This window comes from Muscardinus avellanarius (genome assembly GCF_963383645.1).
Source record: "Muscardinus avellanarius genome assembly, chromosome: X".
Classification (NCBI taxonomy): Eukaryota; Metazoa; Chordata; class Mammalia; order Rodentia; family Gliridae; genus Muscardinus; species Muscardinus avellanarius.
Window position 1 is genome coordinate 66,455,411 of NC_137792.1, and position 19,410 is coordinate 66,474,820.

The 19,410-nt window shown below is 38.9% G+C and overlaps 1 protein-coding gene across 1 annotated transcript; it reads left to right on the forward strand.

Annotated features, from left to right (window-relative positions):
- Window positions 1-12,756: 12,756 nt before the first annotated feature.
- On the forward strand, window positions 12,757-16,161 carry LOC308278934 (uncharacterized protein CXorf66; the record flags this gene model as incomplete). The annotated part of the gene is made up of 3 exons (XM_080718930.1): window positions 12,757-12,844; window positions 13,860-14,016; window positions 15,159-16,161. 3 exons carry the CDS (start codon window positions 12,757-12,759, stop codon window positions 16,159-16,161), a joined length of 1,248 nt encoding a protein of 415 aa, XP_080575056.1.
- Window positions 16,162-19,410: the final 3,249 nt, after the last annotated feature.

Below are 19,410 nucleotides of genomic sequence, written 5' to 3' on the forward strand. Positions count from 1 at the left end.
TATTCTTGGCTACCCTCTAAGGATCCAGACCCATCACTTATGATCACTTTTTCCTAGGATTACACATATATGTCACTGCACCTGGTTTCCATTAAATTTTTTTAGAAACATATATAGAGATTTCTCTAAGAAAATAGTAATACACATTCATAAGCCACCTCAAAATTGAGAGACCTCCCATAAGTTTGTGGGGGTTACTGGAGATTAAACCAGGGGCATTCTATCTCTCAGCTATGCTCTCATGCCTTTTTATTTTATGTTATTTTATTTTTTGTCTTGAAACAGGGTCTTGCTAGATTGCAGAGAGTTTCACTTAGTTGCTGAGGATGGCCTCAAAACTATGATCCTCCTGTCTCAGCCTTCCAAGTACTAGGATTACAGGCATATGCCACCATGCCCAAATCTCCCCTAAGCTTTTAATATGTGTGTGTGTGTGTGTGTGTGTGTGTGTGTGTGTGTGTGTGTGTGTGTGTGTTACTGAGGACTGAACATAAAGGCATTCTACCTCTGAGTTACACCCTCAGTCTTAATTTATTTGTTTTGAAACAGGGTCTTATTAAGTTGCAGAGGGCCTCATGAGATTTCTGAGGCCGTCTGCAAACCTGGAATCTTCCTGTCTCAGCCTCCCAAGAGCTGGGATAACAGGCATGTGCCGCTGAGCCCAGTAGTTATTAATTCAGCTGGTCTTTTCCACCTCACAAAATGTCTTCCATAGGTCCTCATAATGAATTAAATACTCATGTTTCCCTCAAAACTCATAATGTTGAAATTCTAACTCCCAAGGTAATAAAATTAGGAGGTGAGATTTGGGGAAGTGATTAGGTTATGAGGAGGGAATTAGTGTTGTTATAAAGAGGATGTAGAGATGTACTTAGTTGTTTCTGCCATGTAAGAACATAATGAGTAGGCACTGTCTGTGAACAAGAAGGTATACCCCAACCAGAAACTGGATTTGTTGCTCCCTTGATCTTATACTTCTAGCCTCCAAAACTATGAGAGTGCCTAATGATTATAAGCCACCCTTTCTATGGTACTTCTATATGGCAGCCCAAACCAACAGTCTCCTCCTTCCAGCAACCAAACTACCCTTGGTTTCTAGAACATCGCACTTTGCTAATTGTTATCCCTCTCTCCTGGCACTTCTTAATTGGCTTTGTTGATTAGCCTCCTCCACTCAAATTTTAAATATAGAATTTCCTCAAAATTTGGTCTTGGGGACTCTTCTGTACCTCCCTGGATTAACCATATCCATTACTACTATGGGCTTCAATTAGCTTCTTGATCAGGATTTTCGGGGGAGGGTACTAGAGACTGAATTTAAGAACATTTTACTTCTAAGCTACACCTCCAGCCATATTTTTATTTTTATTTTAAAACAGGGTCTTCCTGGGTTGATGAGACTCTCACTGCTTGCTGAGGCTGTCCTCAAACCTATGGATCCTCCTGTCTCAGCCTGACAAGTACTAGGATTGCAAGCATGTACCACCATACCTGCCTCTCTTGATTTGGTTTCTGACATGGGTATATGAATAGAATTTAGGAGATATGTAAGCAGAAATGGATAAAAACATAATTTTTTATTTTTGCTAAGTCACTAGTAAAAATTTATTATTTCTCTCAATTACAAATATAGACAAAAAAACAGTATGACCAATGTCTGTGACTTGGTCATTAATAGAAATCATATATATTTTCATATGTTAAGGTTTTTGTAAAAAATTCAAAATATTGCTCATGGTTATTATTTCAGTTTATAGTACTTATTGGATCTATCACTAGATATCTTCATTTATTTATTTATTTATTTAGTTAGTTAGTTAGTTATTCATTTATTTTTTATACTGGGGACTGAATACAGGGGTATTTTACTCCAAACTACACTCCCAGACCCCTTTTTTATTTGCAATACTGGTTATGACACCCAGGGGGATTCTACCATTGAGATATACCCCGGCCCTATTTTTTTTCATATTAATATATAGTCTCACTAAGTTGCTAAGGCAAGCCACTAACCTTGATCCTCCTATTTGAGGCTCCCAAGTAATAGGATGACAGACATGTGACACTATGCTCAGCTCCCCTATGTTTTTGAAACAGGATCTCACTAAGTTACTGAGGGACTCACAAGGTTGCTGAAGCTAACCACAAAACTGCAGGATCCTCCTCTCTCAACTTCCCAAATACTGGGATAACAGGCATGTGCCACCACGCCTGACTTAAATCACTTATATTTAATTTTTAAAGCATTTATTGGCCAGGCATGGTGGCACACACTTGTAATCCTAATACTTGGGTGGCTGAGACAGGAGGATCACAGTTTCAAGTCCGGTCTCAGCTACTTAGTGAGGCCCTCTGCAACTTCATCTCCATTTCAAATTAAGTAATAAAAAATAGAGCTGGGAGTGTAACTCAGATGTAGAATGCCCCTGGGTTCCATCCCCAGTGCCAAATAAATAAATAAATAAATAAATAAATAAATAAATAATCATTCTTAGTATTAGGGATTGAATCCAGGGGCATTCTACCTCCAGCTATACTCCCAGAAGTCCATTTTACTTTTTATTTTTGAAACACGGTTTCACTAAGTTGCTGATGGCCTCACTAAATTGTAGAGGCAGGCTTCAAAACTACAATCCCCTTGGTTTAATCCCCAATACTGAAAAATAAAAAAAAAGTTCATCATCCAAGCATGGCACCACATACCTGTAATCTTAGTAAGTGGGAGGCTAAGACAGGAGAACTGCAAGTCTGGGGTCAGCCTCAATGTCTTTTTTTTTCTTTTTTTAATTTTCTTTTTTTATTTTTAATATATATTTTATTAGTGCATTGTGTTTATACATTATAATGGGGTAAAAAAAATTGTGTAGACATAATGTACACATCACCCAGCCAGACCCCACCCAGTCCCCACCCAACTCCCTCCCCAACCCTCCCTCCCATGTTTGGTTTAGTGGTTGACTTGGATATGAATAAATACATCATGCAATTTTAAGAGTTTCCTTCTCCCTCCCTCCCATCCCCACAGTTAGGTTGCCTTATTTGCTCCTCCATATGATCTCCTTTTTCACCTGGAGTTCCTCTATGACCCCTTTCACCCTAGCTTTCACATATTAGGGAAAGCATCAGAATCCTTACTTTTTGCAGCTGACTTATCTTGCTTAGCATAATGTCCTCAAGATCCATCCATTTCCCCGTAAATACCGCAATCGTATATTTTTATGGCTGAGTAAAATTCCATTGTGTACATATCCCACAGTTTTGTAATCCATTCATCTGTTGATGGACATCTTGGCTGGTTCCATAGTTTGGCTATGGTGAATTGTGCATCTACGAACATAGATACACATGTATTAATTTGGTAGTTTGGTTTCCTTTCTTTTGAGTAGATACCCAGAAGTGGTATTGCTGGATCAAATGGAAAATTTGTTCCCATTCTGAGGATTCTCCATACTGTTTTCCAAAGTGGTTGCACTAATTTGCAATCCCACAAACAATGTTTTAGAGTTCCCACTTCTCCGCACCCTCCCAGCATTTGTTATTGTTTGTGTTTTGAATGATTGCCATTCTAGTTGGAGTTAGGTGAAATCTCAGGGTAGTTTTTTGTTGTTTTTTGTTTTTGTTTTTGTTTTTGTTTTGGTGGTACAGGGGTTCCTGGAAACCCTTCTACCTCCGGGCTACACACCCAGACCTATTTTAAATTTTTTTATTTGGAAACAGGCTCTCTTAGCCAGCAAGGCTGGCTTCCAACCTGCACGATCCTCCTGTCTCCTCCTCCCAAGAGTGAGGATTACAAGCGTGTGCCACCACACCCAGCTCTCAGGGTAGTTTTGATTTGCATCTCTCTGATTGTCAATGATGCTGAACATTTTTTTCATACATTTATTGGCCATTTGAATTTATTCTTTCATGAAGTGTCTATTTAGTTCCCTTGCCCATTTTTTATTGGATTCTTTGTTTTTTTTAGTGTTCAGTTTCTTGAGTTCTCTGAACATTCTAGATATTACTCCTCTATCAGAGGGGTAAGTGGCAAAAATCATCTCCCATTCTGTTTCCTCTCGATTGAGGGTCCTGACAGTTTCCTTTGCTGAACAGAAGCTCTTCAGTTTCATGCAATCCCATGTATTGATTTGCCTTTTAGTTTGTTATGCCTTTGGGATCTTGTTTACAAAGTTTTTATCTGTGCCTATGTATTGCAGTGTTGGACCTATGCTCTCTTCAAGGAGCCTCAATATCTCTGGTCTAATTTCCAAGTATTTAATCCATCTTGAATTGACTCTTGTGCAGGATGAGAAAATGGGATTAATTTCCAGTTTTCTGCATATGGTTAATGACTTTTGCCAACACCATTTCTTGAACAGGCGATCTTTTATTCCAGTGTATGTTTTTGGCCCCTTTGTCAAACATCAATTGACGGAAAGTGTGTGGACTTGTTTCTGGGTCTTCTATTCTTTTTTTCTTTTTTTTTTTTTGGTGGTACTGGAGTTCCTGGAAGCCCTTCTACCTCCGGGTTACACTCCCAGACCTATTTTTACATTTTTATTTGGAAACAGGGTCACCTAAGCCAGTGCGCGTGGCTGGCTTCAAACCTGCGCGATCCTCCTGTCTCTGCCTGCCAAGCGCGGGGATTACAAGCGTGCGCCACCACACCCAGCCTGGGTCTTCTATTCTGCTCCATTGGTCTATGTATCTGTTTTTGTGCCAGTATCATTCTGTTTTTATTACAATGGCTTTGTAGTAGAGTTTAAAGTCAGGTATTGTGATTCCACCTGCATGGTTTTTGTTGCTGAGAACTACTTTGGCTATTCTGGGCTTTTGGTTTTTCCAAATAAATTTAAGGACTGATTTTTCTATGTCTGTGAGGAATGATCTTGGTAGTTTAATGGGCATTGTGTTGAATCTGTAGATCACTTTTGGAAGGATGGCCATTTTAATGATATTAATTCTGCCTATCCATGAACATGGCAGATCTTTCCATCTTCTAAGATTTTCTTCAATTTCTTTTTTCAGTGCTTTATAGTTTTCTTTGTAGAGATCTTTTACCTCCTTGGTTAAGTTTATTTATAAGTATTTTAATTTTTGTGGGAGATCCTGAGTGGAAGTGTTTTCTGTATTTTTTTCTCAATGGATTTATGGTTGATGTACAGGAAAGCTTCTGATTTTTTAAGATTGATTTTGTATCCAGACACTTTGCTGAATTTGTTGATCAGTTCTATAAACCTTTTGCGTAAGTTTGTTGGGTCTTCTAAATATAGTATCATATCATCTGCAAATAGTGAAAGTTTGATTTCTTCTTTCCCTATTTGTACTCCTTTGATTTCTTTTTCTTGCCTTATTGTGCTGGCTAGAGTCTCAAGTACTATATTAAAGATAAGTGGTGATAGTGGACATCCTTGTCTTGTACGTGTTTTAAGGGGGAATTCTCGAAGGTTTTCCCCATTTAATATAATGTTGGCTGCGGGCTTATTGTAGATTGCCTTTATAATGTTGAGATATGTTCCTTCTATTCTGATTCTCTGCAGGGCTTTTATCATAAATGGATGTTGGATTGTATCAAATGCTTTTTCAGTATCTATTGAAATGATCATGTGATGTTTATCTTTGGTTCTGTTTCTATGATGAATTACATGGATTGATTTTCGTATGTTGAACCAGCCTTGCATCCCTGGGATGAACCCTACCTGGTCATGATGTATGATTTTATTTATGTGTTTTTGAATGCCTGTTGCTATTATTTTGTTTAGCAGTTTTGCATCCAAATTCATCAAAGGTATAGGCCTGTAGTTCTCCTTCCTTGAACTGTATTTGGTTTTGCTATTAATGTGGTGTTGGCTTCATAGAATGTATTTGGGAGACTTCCATTTTTTTCTATTTCATGAAATAGATTGAGGAGTATTGGTATTAGCTCTTCTATAAAGGTTTTATAGAATTCACATGGGAAACCATCTGGTGCTGAGCTTTTCTTTGATGGTAGGCTCTTTATTGCTGTTTCAATCTCTTTGATTGTTATTGGTTGGTTTATTCTATACCTTCTTGACTCAGTTTAGGAAGGTTGTATTTATGTAGGAAGTTGTCAATTTCCTCCAGATTTTCCATTTTGTTGGAGTATAGTTTTTCAAAGTAGTTTCTGATAATCCTCTGGATTTCTACACTGTCAGTAGTAATATCTCCTTTATCATCTCTTATCTTCATAATCTGAGTTGAGTCCCTCATTTTTTTAGTTAGGTTGGCTAGTGGTTTATCTATCTTGTTAATTTTTTCTAGAAACCAGCTTTTGGTTTTGTTAATTTTCTGTTTGGGTTTTTTATTCTCTACTTTGTTAATTTCTGCTCTGATTTTAGTAATTTCCTGTCTTCTGCTGGCTTTGGGGTTCGATTGTTCCTGTTTTTCAAGGGTTTTGAGGTGTGTCATTAGGTTATTTATTTGATAATTTTCTGATTTTCTGTTTTTCTAATGTGAGCACTCAGTGCTATAAATTTTCCTCTTTTTTTTTTTTTTTGTGGTACTGGGGTTCCTGGAAGCCCATCTATCTCTGGGCTACACTCCCAGACCTATTTTTTTTTTTGGAAACAGGGTCTCCTAAGCCAGTGAGGCTGGCTTCAAACCTGCACGATCCTCCTGTCTCTGCCTCCCAAGCACGGGGATTACAAGCATGCGCCACCACACCCGGCCTTAAATTTTCCTCTTAATACTGCCTTCAAAGTTTCCCAGAGGTTTTGATATGTTGTATCTTTATTTCATTTGTTTTGAGAAATTTCTTGATTTCACCTTTTATGTCTTCTATGACCCATTCTTCATTCAGAAGTGTGCTGGGGCCTCTGAGGCCGGGATCACAGCCTGCCGAGGGGTTAGGCTAGTGCTGGGCCAGCAAGGCCAGGATCAGAGCTCACCATGAGGCAAGGCCGGTGCTGGGGCATCCGAGGCCGGGATCGGAGCCTGCCAAGGTGTTAGGCCGATGCCGGGGCCAACGGCCAGCATCGGAGCCTGACAGGAGGCAAGGCCGCTACTGGGGCCTCTGAGGCTGGGATCGGAGCCTGCCGAGGGGTTAGGCCAGTGCTGGGGCCAGCGAGGCTGGGATCGGAGCCTGCCATGAATAAAGGCTGGTGCAGTTTTTCGAGGCCAGGATCGGAGCCTGCCAAGGGGTCAGGCCAGTGCTGGGGCCAGCGTCCAACATCGGAGCCTTCCGTGAGGCAAGGCCGCTACTGAGGCTGCCGAGGCCGGTATCAGAGCCTGCCTTGAGGCTAGGATGGTGCTGGGGCCAGCGAGGCCGTGATCGGAGACTGCCTTGAGGCTAGAACGGTGCTGGGGCCAGCGAGGCCAGGATCCGAGCCAGCTTAGGGGTTAGGCCAATGTTGGGGCCAGGAGACTAGAATCAGGGCCACCCATGAGGCAAGGCCGCTGCTTGAGCCAGTGATATCTGGATCAGTCCACCGGGTAGCCAGGCCACTACTGGGGCTGTCAAGAGTGAGATCGGTACTTGCAACGCGGCATGCACAGAGAAATATCATAGAAAATAAAAATCAGATGTTTCCCCTAATCAGCAAATACTAGGAGGAAAGGGGCAACAGGAAGTGGTCGAGGTATAGAAAGGGCCCTATAGTGAAGCAACTAAGGTGACCAATCAGAGGGTATGGAATAGGGGAGGATGGAGCCTCTTTAAAACACAGAAGGTACACAAAAAATGTATCAAAGTTAATCACCAAACAAGCATGGGATCGAGGGAAGGGGAGGGATGGGGGCTGGATGAGGGCTAATTGGATGATGTGTGCTTATATATCCTCTCAAGTCTTGTATTCCAATGTGATATATGATTACAATGCACCAATAAAAAATAAAAAAAAAGAAGTGTGGTGTTCAGCCTCCACATGTTCATGTGGTTTCCTTGGGTTTTTTTATTTATTGATTTTTTTGGTGGTGGTATTGGGGATGGAACTCCGGGGCCTTCTACCTCCAGGCTACACTCCCAGACCATTTAATATTTTATTTGGAAACAAGGTCTCTTAAGACAGCTGAGGCTGACTTCAAACCAGCACGATCCTCCTGTCTCAGCCTCCCAAGCACGGGGATTATAAGCGTGTGCCACCATGCCCGGCTCTTTGAGTCTTTTTATAGTTGCTTTTCTAACTTCATTCCATTATGGTCTGAAAAGACACAGGGAAGTATGTCACATTTTTTTAATTTGCTAATCCTCACTTGTGGCCCAAGATGTGATGTATTTTGCAGAAGGTTCTGTGTGCAGCTGAGAAAAATGTGTACTCCGCTGTAGGTGTAAGAAATATTCTATATGTGTCCAACTGGTCCATTTGATTTATGGTGTTCTTTAGTTCTGAGGCATTTTTACTGACCTTTTGTCTAGAAGATCAGGCTAATGGTGTGAGAGGGGTGTTGAAGTCTCCCAGTATTATTGTATTGAGATTTATGTGTGGTTTAATGTCACAGAGAGTCTGTTTTATGAAAGTAGCTGCACCAATGTTTGGAGCATAAATGTTGATTATTGTTATTTCCTCTTATTGGATTGTTCCTTTTACCAGTAAAAATGACCTTCTTTGTCACTTCTAATAAGCTTGGGCTTGAAGTCTAACTTGTCTGATATCATAGTTGCTACTCCTGCTTGTCTTCAAGTTCCATTGGATTACCTTGTTCCAGCCCTTTACCTTAAGTTTGTTTCTATCTTTACTTGTAAGGTGTGTTTCTTGCAAGCAGTAGATAAATGGGTTCTTTTTTTAATCCATTTTGCCATTTTATGTCTTTTTATTGGGGAATTGAGGCCATTTACATTCAGTGTGATTATTGAGAAATAATTTTTAATTCCTAACATGTTAAGATTTTATTTCTGTTTGAGATACTGTTTATTCTTCTTTGCCTAGTTGTCTGCTGGATGGACAATCTTGTTTCTTTGGTTCTGGCATGTATTACCTATTTCTTGTTTGTAGTTAATATCTTTCAGTTTTTCATGACTTGGTTTGGGAAGTCTGGAGTGATTCTAATTGGTTTGCCTCTGAATGTCACTTGGCCTTTTGTTTTTGTTGCCTTTAAAATTCTCTGCTTGGCTTCTCCATTGGTCATTTTGACTATTATGTGACGTGGGGAACCTTTTCTCAGATCTTGTTAAAGGGAGTTGTATACCTTTTCCTGAACCTGTGTATCAACCTCTTGCTCTATGTTTGGAAAATTTTCTATTACTTTTTTGAAGAGATTATTGATCCCTTTGGTTTTACCTTCTTTTCACTCCTCTATGCCAATAATTCTTAGGTTAGCTCTCTTAAGATAGGCCCATATTTCTTCAATGTCCAATTCCTTTTGACGAATTGTTTTTTCTATATTTAAACTGTGTTCATTTTTGTTGTGATCATCATCGAGGAGCGAGATTCTATTCTCCATGTGGTCTAATTGATTGTTTATAGTTTGAATTGATGCCTTTACTTCAATGATTGCATCCTTTATTTCTTTCAGATACTCTCTAAATTATTTTGTAAAATCCTGAATTATTTCTACAGTTACATTCCTGATTTGATCTTCTGGAAATTTCTGAATTTCTGTGTTATAAGGTTCTGTTATTGTGGGGTTATGAGAGCTAATTGCTCCGTTGTTGTTCCTCCTTCCTATGATTTCAGAAGTTTGTACCTGTTGTTTTTGGTAGGTTTCTTTCAGTCTCTAGGTGTCAGCTGGTATATTCAAGGCAAGTTGTTTTCAACAGTGAAGGTTGAGTAAGGAGGGAAGTGAAGGAGTAAACTGAAGAATAGGGTAATCTCTCAGATTGGGTCAAATTGTATGAGCATATGAGTTTGTTAAGATAGTATATACTAGAGATTAGTATATACATTAGTACCAATGTAGTAGAATTCTAGTGACCAATGTGTAGTTTCTGGTATAGTGATATGAATTGGATTCAATACAGGCCTAGAGAGTGATATAAAGAAGAGAAAAGATAGAAGAGGGATGGGGAGGAGAGAGTAGATTTGTACAAGGGAAGATGGTTGGGAGAGGATTTGACATGAGGGTTAAAAACAACGAAAACAAACAAAACAAAAATCATAAAAACAAAACAAAAAACCCACAAACCCCCCTCAAAAAAAGAGAAAAAAAAGCAATCAGATATACACACACACAAAGAATGAAAAAAAGCAAATAATGCCAACAATGAATTAATGTGACTCTACAAATAAATTCAGCAATCTCTCTCAATATAGATACCGAATGCTATGGGCACCTTTTCCTCTGTGAGTCTGGTTCTCTGAGTCTTCTCAGTCTACGCAGATGGTCGATATCAATGGGGTTGGATTTAATATTGAGTGAAGGTCACCCTCCACACTTTCCACAGACATGCAGTCTAGGTCTCTCCCTGGCTCTGTTGGCAGCGTATGCCTCTGAGACCAAGCTCAATGTAGGAGTCTCAATTCTACACAGCTAGGGCTGGGCTGATCTGACTTCCCCCTTTTTTCTACAATTGGGATGTCTGTGGTATTCCCAGAAATCCTACTCATTGGATTTAGAGTTAAGCATAAGATTCCCCCCACACTTTCCACTGATCTGAGCCTGAATCTGTCTGTGCTTCTGATATGATCGACAGAAGAGCCCACTCACACCTTCTCTGGGTTCTTCTTCAGTTCACCACAAATTCATTTATTGTGCACTGGATCTCTGGGGGGTGTGGTAATCTCTGCTGCCACTGATCCTTCCCTGAGTTGCATCACAAAGTCTTAGACCCAGGGAGTTAGTCGCAGCTGCACCAGACTCTGAGAGCGCCAGGCTGGGAGCTTTTATTCAGGGAACTGTGACTAGGGTGTAGTAATTTCTGCCACCCCTACTCCTGCACTGCGTTGAACCCACTAGTTCTCAGACCCAGAGAGTTTATCAAAGCTGGTTGAGTCCCTGAGGGTGCAATGCTGGGATTTCTCCTGGAGGGGCACCACAATTTCACTTACCATTGTACTGGCGCTGGGCTGGATCTATCTAGAGCTTTCTTGGGTGTAGTGAACTCACATATGCTGTTGGCAATATGGAGTCACTGCCACACCCTTGGTTGTGAGGCTGGTGTATCTCTGGTTTTGAGCTCCACCCTGAATCCCTTGAGACCATGATGGGCTTGGCCGATGAATATTTTAGCTTGTCTTCATGCTGAAAGAACTGCTGAAATATATCTGACTGGACTGCAACTGGTCACTTCAGCTCCTTTGCTTTTCCTCCCTGGAGTCTGGTTCTATGAAGCAAGATGGCATCTACAGGGCAGCCACCGCCTCAGCGGCAGGCTGGTTTCTTTTCTGCTTCTCTGGTTGTTCTAGTCTTCGTTTTCTCTGTCCCTTGTATTTATAGCTTTTATTTCTCTATTGATAGTATTTTCTGACTCTGTAAAGCATTATTTTTGATGCTATGTAGATCGAGTATCAGCAGTACTCGTAGAAGCTGCTTTACTGAGTTGCCATCTTCTTGTGTTCTCTCTCAATGACTTTTAAGACCATCAGCTACTTAGTAAGACCCTATTGTAAACACAAAAAGATAATAATCTTCTTATTACACCTATAATCCCAGTATTTGGGACATTGAGACAGAATTGGAGATCTGAGGCCAGTTTCAGCAACTTAGCAAGACACTCAGCAACTTAAGGAGACCCTTCTTCAAAATTTAAAAAAAATATGGCTGGGAGCCAGGCATGGTGGTACACGCTTGTAATTCTAGTACTTGGTAGACTGACACAGGAGGATTACAGGTTTAAGGCCAGCCTCAACTACTAAGGAGGACATCATAAGGTCCTGTTTCAAAATAAAGAATAAAAAATAGGGCTGGGGTATAGCTCAGAGGTAGAATGCTGTGGTTTCAATCCCCAGTACCACAAAAAAGGGGGAAATTAATTTCAATCATATTAGATAATCTTATACATGGAATGATACAAAGTTGTTTTATATCTTCTCTTATGAGGAGAGACAGAGAAAACGAGACATACCTAAGTCTATTTGCAAAATTTCAGTGTTGTTAGACCTCTTCTAGAATGTACCCACTACCCAATATTAAAGATGGTTCCACATTGTTAAGGATTTGTTACAGTGGTACTTCACTTTCTTGTTGTGATTTCTGTTTTATTTATTGCTGCTACAACAAATTTTAATAGACTGAGTTACTTATAAACAATAGACATTTATTTTTCAGCATTTTCAGATTGAAAGTTCAAGATTTGGATGCCAACATGGTTGGGTTCTGGTGAAAGTCCTCTTCTAAATGCAAACTGTTGACTTACCCTTAGATCCCTGTGTTGTAAAAAGGAGTATCCAGCTTTCTGGCCTTTTCCTTTAAGGGTCCTAATCTCATTCATGAGGGCTTCACCCTCACAACCCTCCTATCTCTCAAAGAACATCACATCTCTTAATAGCATCGCATTGGAATTAGACTTAAATATATGAATTTTGAGGACACATTCAGTCCATAACAGGCTACCATGTTCCTTCTTACTGTTTACTAAAGAGAAATAGTTATGTAATTTCTAGAATCCCATTTCCCTGTATCTTCTCTAAATATTTCTTCTGTGATAAAGAATAGCTCAATTTGTTGTTTTGGTTTTGATACTGTAATTGATCTGCAGGTAAATTAAGCGACTAAAAGTTATTTGACAAAATATGTACAGAAACTGCTGCTTCCCCATGGTGACATTATGTGATCAGAATATGATGCAAGATGTAGTGATGTCATAAACCCCCAGAACAGACTGACCCATAAAAAACACAGTGGTTACTTTAGCAGAAGAAACATTCAAACAAAGCCCTGGACATGAATCTTTCTGTTTATGTCCTACTTTTGTCCATTTGGACAATTAATTCTTTAAGTGCAAACCAAAGTGCTGTGTCTTCCACTACAGGTATGTGCCTAACCTTAAAATTCATAAATTATGATTCATTATATTTCTCATTCAAGTACCCAAAAAAGCTGGCTGTGTTTTAGAAATTTGCTATTATTTTAGTGTTATTATTAGAAGGTCTTTGAGAATTTCTAACACATAGTTGATATTTCTGTAAGAGAAATTCAAGGAAAACTATACTAAAGAGTACAGATTTATGGTCCCATTATACCCTCCTTTCTCACCCAAACCCTCAACCAAACTAGATAATATTATGTGAGTGAATCTGGCATAGGACTTAAAAAATAGTACGTTTTTGTTTTGCTTTGTGTTTTGAGATGGGGTATTACTATAATGCCCAGGCTGGTCTCAAGATCCTAGTCTCACTTGATCATCCTGCCGCAGTCTCATGAGTAGCTAGGACTAACAGGCAAACACCATCTTACGTGATCAAATAATGGGGTTTTTGCTTTGTTTTTGTGGTACTGGGAATGGAACCCAGAGGCATTCTACTTTTAAGCTACACCCCCCAGCCCTATTTTTTATTTTGAAACAGGGTCTCCCTAAGTTTTGGAGAGCCTCAGTAATTTGTTGAGGCTGGTCATGAACCTGCAATCTTCCTGTCTCAACCTCCCAGGTACTGGGATTATGGGCATATGTCACCACACCTAAGTTTAAAAAAATGGATTGTTGACAAGAATTTTTTTCTTGTCCTATTCCCTTTCCTACCGCACACATTAACTCTCACGTGTACTCACACATGTATAATATATACACCTTCAAAAAACTAAGTACAATGGTGAACAAGACATGATACAGGGATAACCTAGGTAATTGTAATTATTAGCCAGATTTGCACTTAAGGTTTGACTTATAGACTATAGCTGGGGATGTGGTGAAAGAAAATTACAGTAGAACCTTTGTCAGGTTTAAAAATAATCACTGATGAGATTTGCTTTTGTTTCTCAATGGTAAACCACTATCAAAGTGGAAGAAATCTTAGTTACCTAACACATTCTCTGATATCGCTTCACAGGAGCTAAGCACCTTGAAACAATGGAGACAAAAATGGACAGCTTTAGGAGACGTCTACTCATTATCGTAATTGGTATGATGATCATAGCCTTTGTCTTCACCTGTTTTTGTTTTATCCATTATAATTGTATGAGTGATGATGCCCCCAAAGCAAGAACGTAAGTTTTTCACATTTATTTATTTATTTATCTATTTATTTATTTATTGTGTAGTGTTGGGGTTTCAACCGAGGGTCTTGTTTATGCTGTGCAAACCCTTTATCATTGAGTTATATCCAGTCTAGTTTTACATTTTTAATTAATAAAAAGTGTGTGTATATATATGGTAGAAGTTTCATGGTTGTTCAGATTACTTAATGTTAACTTTGGGCTTCTGAAGAGCTACCAAGTTTTTGTAAAAAAGTAAAATAAAATAGGACTGGAGGTATAGCCAGAGAGAGAATGCCCCTGGGTTCCATCCCCATTGCCACACACAAAAAAAATATCAGTTCTTAAATATTCTCAAATACATTATAAACTTTAGACAAAGCTGTCTCCTATTCAGTATTCAGCTTAACCCAAGGCTATTATATTTATTATAGATTCAGTTAGGGTAGAGAGAACATGGGTATCTAAATAAAATTCAGTGAGTGAATGAAGAGGGGAGAAGGCAGGAAGTTGGGTCTCTGTTTCCAAAGGCAATAAAACATTTTGGATAATCTATCATTTTAAGACTTATTAGCATAAAAGTTATTTAGTATTGTTATTCTCATGCCATCAATCTCTGCCTTTCAGTTGCCTAAAAGTTTCTGAGTGCAAACATTAGGTGACTAAAATGTGTTCTAGAACTCTATTTCTTTAGTTTTAGAGGACATTGTGCATATTAATATGCACAGATATATAGCTTGATATTATAAATATGAAGGAAAACACTGACTTTGGTATAAGTTTTTTTCTTCTAATATGTTATCAGTTTGTGACATTTTAATAAAAAGCTTAATTTCTCAAATAAGGGAATTTGTCTCTTTCTGTCTTTAACAGCATATATGAAATAACATATAATTCCATACATAGTCTATAAGGCTGTGTAATGCAGTTAAAACATAAAATACTGTTAAGGAAAAGCATTCAACATGAATTCCTATGTGTAACCTCTTATAGCTTTTACCATTCTAATTACTACTGTGTTCAGTTTTCCTACTAAAGCAAAAAAGCAGGCCAAAAGTCTAAGCTGACATATTACCATGTGTTTTCTGACAATAGTAATAGGAGGTTTTTTGTTTGTTTGTTTTTAATTGTTACACTCCAAATTTCTACTTTAGGGTCACAAAAGAAGGTATAGCAGGCAAGCCATCCTGGTCATCCAAAATATCACTCACTGAATCCAAGACAACCAATTTGTGCAGTCTAGAAAAACAATCCATGCTATCCAGTACAGACAAGTTATCTGGGTCCATGAGTCCAGAAAAGTCCTTACCATCGAGTACAGAAAAGTTCATCAGGCCTTCAAGTGCAGAAAAGTTATCCATACAAGCTAGTGCAGAAAAGTTAATCAAGCCCTTGAATCAAGAAAAGACCTTGATACCAAACAGTAAAAAAAAGTTAATTAGACCATCAAATCAAGAAAAGTCCTCCATACCATCCAGTACAGGCAAGTTACTTAGGCAATCTTGTTCAAAAAAGTCAACCAAGTCATCAAGGCCCAAAAGTTTTCTTAAATCATCTCACCAGGAAAAGCCATATAAGTCGCACAGTCTAGAAAAGCCATATAAGCTAACCCATATCCATAAGCCACTCAGTCAAGTCAGTTCATCCTATCCAGAAAAGTCACCCAGCCTACCTTGGCCAGCTAAACTACAATCTCCAAACAGACCAGCCAAGCCACATCATCTGACTCGTCTGCAAAACCAAAACTTGCTTTCTAAGTCATATAGTCTAAAGAAATCCACCAAGACACCCAGGCATCGTCATCTAAAAAGATCAATGAGTACAGGCAAGGAAGTAATGTTATCCAAGCCTCTGTTAGCCAAGACTTACCAATGTTACAATGAAAGATGCCTTGTATGCCAACCTTCTGAGACTTTTGTCAGTAATGTTTCTGAGACAAAGAAGAAAAATACTGGAAATCTTCCTAGTTCAAGTAAAATGAAGTCATTTCCCAGGTCTTTTTATATGTTTGATTCAAAGGACAATGTATACTATGATAATGTGTGTGACAGTGATATAATGACATATGACAGTAATGATGACAGTGATAAGGAGGTAATTATTATTTGTAACATAAGGTGCAATGATTTTAATGCTAATGAGGCCTCAAATAATTAAGGGCTCAATAAAAATCTAACTGTGAAGGAAGAAACTTATACCAACTATGAAAATCCAGTTGTGATCAATGTTAAGATTTGATCTACCCATCTGGAGGAAATTTATTTTAAAAATAGCAATTAAATGCATGACAAACAAGTTACTGTTGTATTTTTTATTATTATTATTATTATTATTATTATTATTATTATTATTAATTATTTGATGGTATTGGGAAATGAACCCAGGGGCATTCTACCTCTAAGCTACACACCCACCCCTATTCTTTATTCTTTATTTTGAAACAGGGCCTCACTAAATTGTGGAGGGCCTCACTAAGTAGCTGAGGCTGGCCATGAACTTTCTATCCTCCTGTCTCATCCTCCCATGTCATTAAGTTTGATAGATAGATACATAGATACATAGATACATAGATAGATACATAGAGTTTTGTACTGGGGAATTAAACCAAAGTTTTATATATGCTAGGAAATTGCTCTACCACTACGCTACATCCCCAGATATCACTGCATTTTAGAGGTATAAAACTCTTTTGAATCACCATATTTGATGTATTCAATAGAATGGGTAACATAAATACACATGTACACCCAAACATAGAAAGTAAATAAATGATGGGTACTATGGAGTACTCTTTTACTTGGATTAGCTCTAAAATTAGGCCCCAATCCAATGAGGTTTCTTTGTCTATTTTTGTACTGCTGGGAATCCAATTTAGGGCTTCAGACATGCTAGACAAGTGTTCTAATTCACTGAGTTACATCCCCAGCCTGCATTTTAGTTTTTTTTTTTTTTCAACTTCCCAAATCCTGGGATTACAAGCATGTGCCACAATGTTCAGCACAGTAGTACCTATTTTATTTTTTTTATTTTTTTTAAATTTTTTGGTGGTACTGGGGATGGAACTCAGGGGCCTTCTACCTCTGGGCTATTACTCCCAGACCTATTTTATATTTTATTTGGAAACAGGGTCTCTTAAGGCAGCAAGGTTGCTTCAAACCTGAGTGATCCTCCTGTCTCTGCCTCCCAAGGCGGGGATTACAAGCATGAGCCACCACGCCCGGCGGTAGTACCTATTTTAATAAAAGACAAATTATAAAGGATTAAGTTACAGATTATTCTGGGTTGGAAATGATGTGTGTGTGTGTGTGTGTGTGTGTGTGTGTGTGTGCACGTGCATGCGTGTGTGTGTGTGTGTGTGTGTGTGTGTGTGTGTTGAACTGACATTTAACCCAGAAACACTCTACATTTCCAGCTGTTTTGTTTTTGTTTTTTGTTTTTTCCGGGGGGGGGGTACTGGGGGTGGAACCCAGGGGCTTTCTACCTCCGGGCTATACTCCCAGACCTATATTTTATATTTTATTTGGAAACAGGGTCTCACTAAGTTTCTGAAAGCCTCACGCAGTAGTTGAGGCTGGCTTTGAACCTATGCCATCCTCCTGTCTCAGCCTCCCAAGCGCGGAGATTGTAAGTGTGTGGCACCACGCCCGGCTCCCAGCCATTTTTAAATTGTACTTTAAGACAGTGTCTGAGCTGCTCAGGCTGGTCTTAAACTTGTGATCCTCCTGTCTTAGACTCCCAAATTGCTGGAATTTCAGGCATGCACCACCCTCATCTGGCTTGGATCATTTTATTTTTAGTTCTAGGGATTGAACTCAGGGACATTCTGCCTCTGAGCTATGTCTCTGGCCCTATCTCTTATTTTGAAACAGAGTCTCACTAAATTACCTTGCACTGCTGGGTACAACCTGGATCCTCCTGTCTCAGCCTCCAAGTACTGAGATTATTGTGTGCCACTCTGTGAGGCTTCAGCCTGTATCTTTTTAAAACTCACAAATAGAAACAAAAGTTCTTGCCAAATTTTAAACTATTACAAAGAAGCTCAAATATAGAGCTTCTATATTTGAGCTCCCATGTAACCTTAACTATATCTGAATTCCCATGTAATCTTAACTGAGATTAGATAATTATCACTATATGGCTGATTTTTTTCATTTCTATCCCTTTTCATTTCCTATGCCATCTATATCTCGAAAAGATAAGTGTGTGTGTGTGTGTGTGTGTGTGTGTGTGTGTGTGTGTGTGCATGTGCACATGCACACGCCAAGGAGCTTTCTACCTCTGAGCTACGCCTCAAGTTATTTTTATTTTTTATTTTGAAACAGGTTCTTGCTAAGTTACCACATTCATGCCTCAAACCAGCAATCTTCCTGTCTCCGTTTCTCACGTCCTGGAATTACAGGCATGCACCACCACACCTGGATGTTTAAGTGATTTTTAATTGATGTTTGATAGCCTTTACAACAATACTTTTTAAATCAAAATTGAAATTTTTTAGCCTAATCTGTTTTTTTTTTTAATTTTACAATGCTTTGTGAGCTGATCTGAGCTAGCCTGGAAATTAGCAACAGTTGCAATTGTATGGGTTTCAGTTTAGATTCAATAGATGTCTTGGTAGACAAAGCCAAATAATCTAAGTTCTATTGTCTTTCCCATTTTGAGCTCAGAGACATGTACTACTTTAAAAGCAATGAATATAAATATCTAATAAAAAGGACAAACTGTCAGTGACAACCAATGAAAATGACATCATAAGAACAAGTTATCTGCATGAGCATGTATGTTTATTTTTAAACCATACTTAATTATAGAGTAGGAGTCTACCAAATATTCAGAGCTAATTCAAAATTCTAAGTGCATTCATGGGGCTTTACACATAAAAACTAGTATATAATATGCAATAAAATATATGTACCATAAATCACAGAAGAATTTAAGGAGGAATGGAAGAAAGAAGGAAAGGAGGAAGGACAGAAGGGAGAAAGGAGGAAGAGAGAATATACTACTTACAATATGCCCAGGCTAATAAGTTTTAACTTTTTTTTTGGTGGTACTGGGGATGGAACCCAGGGCCATTCTACCTCTGAGCTACATCCCCAGCTCTATTTTTTATTCTTTATTTGGAAACAGGATCTTACTGATTTGCTGAGAGCCTCAGTAAGTAGCCGAGGGTGGCTTTGAACCTATGCAGTCCTTCTGTCTCAGCCTCCCAGGTACTGGGATTACAAGTGTGCATCACCATGCCCGGCTCTACTCTATTAAGTTTTAAAATGAAGCCATCAGCTTGGCATGGTGGCACATGCTTGTTATCCCAGTACTTGGAAGGCTGAGACAGGATGATCACAGGTTCAAAGTCAGCCTCAGAAATTTAGTGAGGCTATCAGCAACCTAGTGAGACCCTATTTCCAA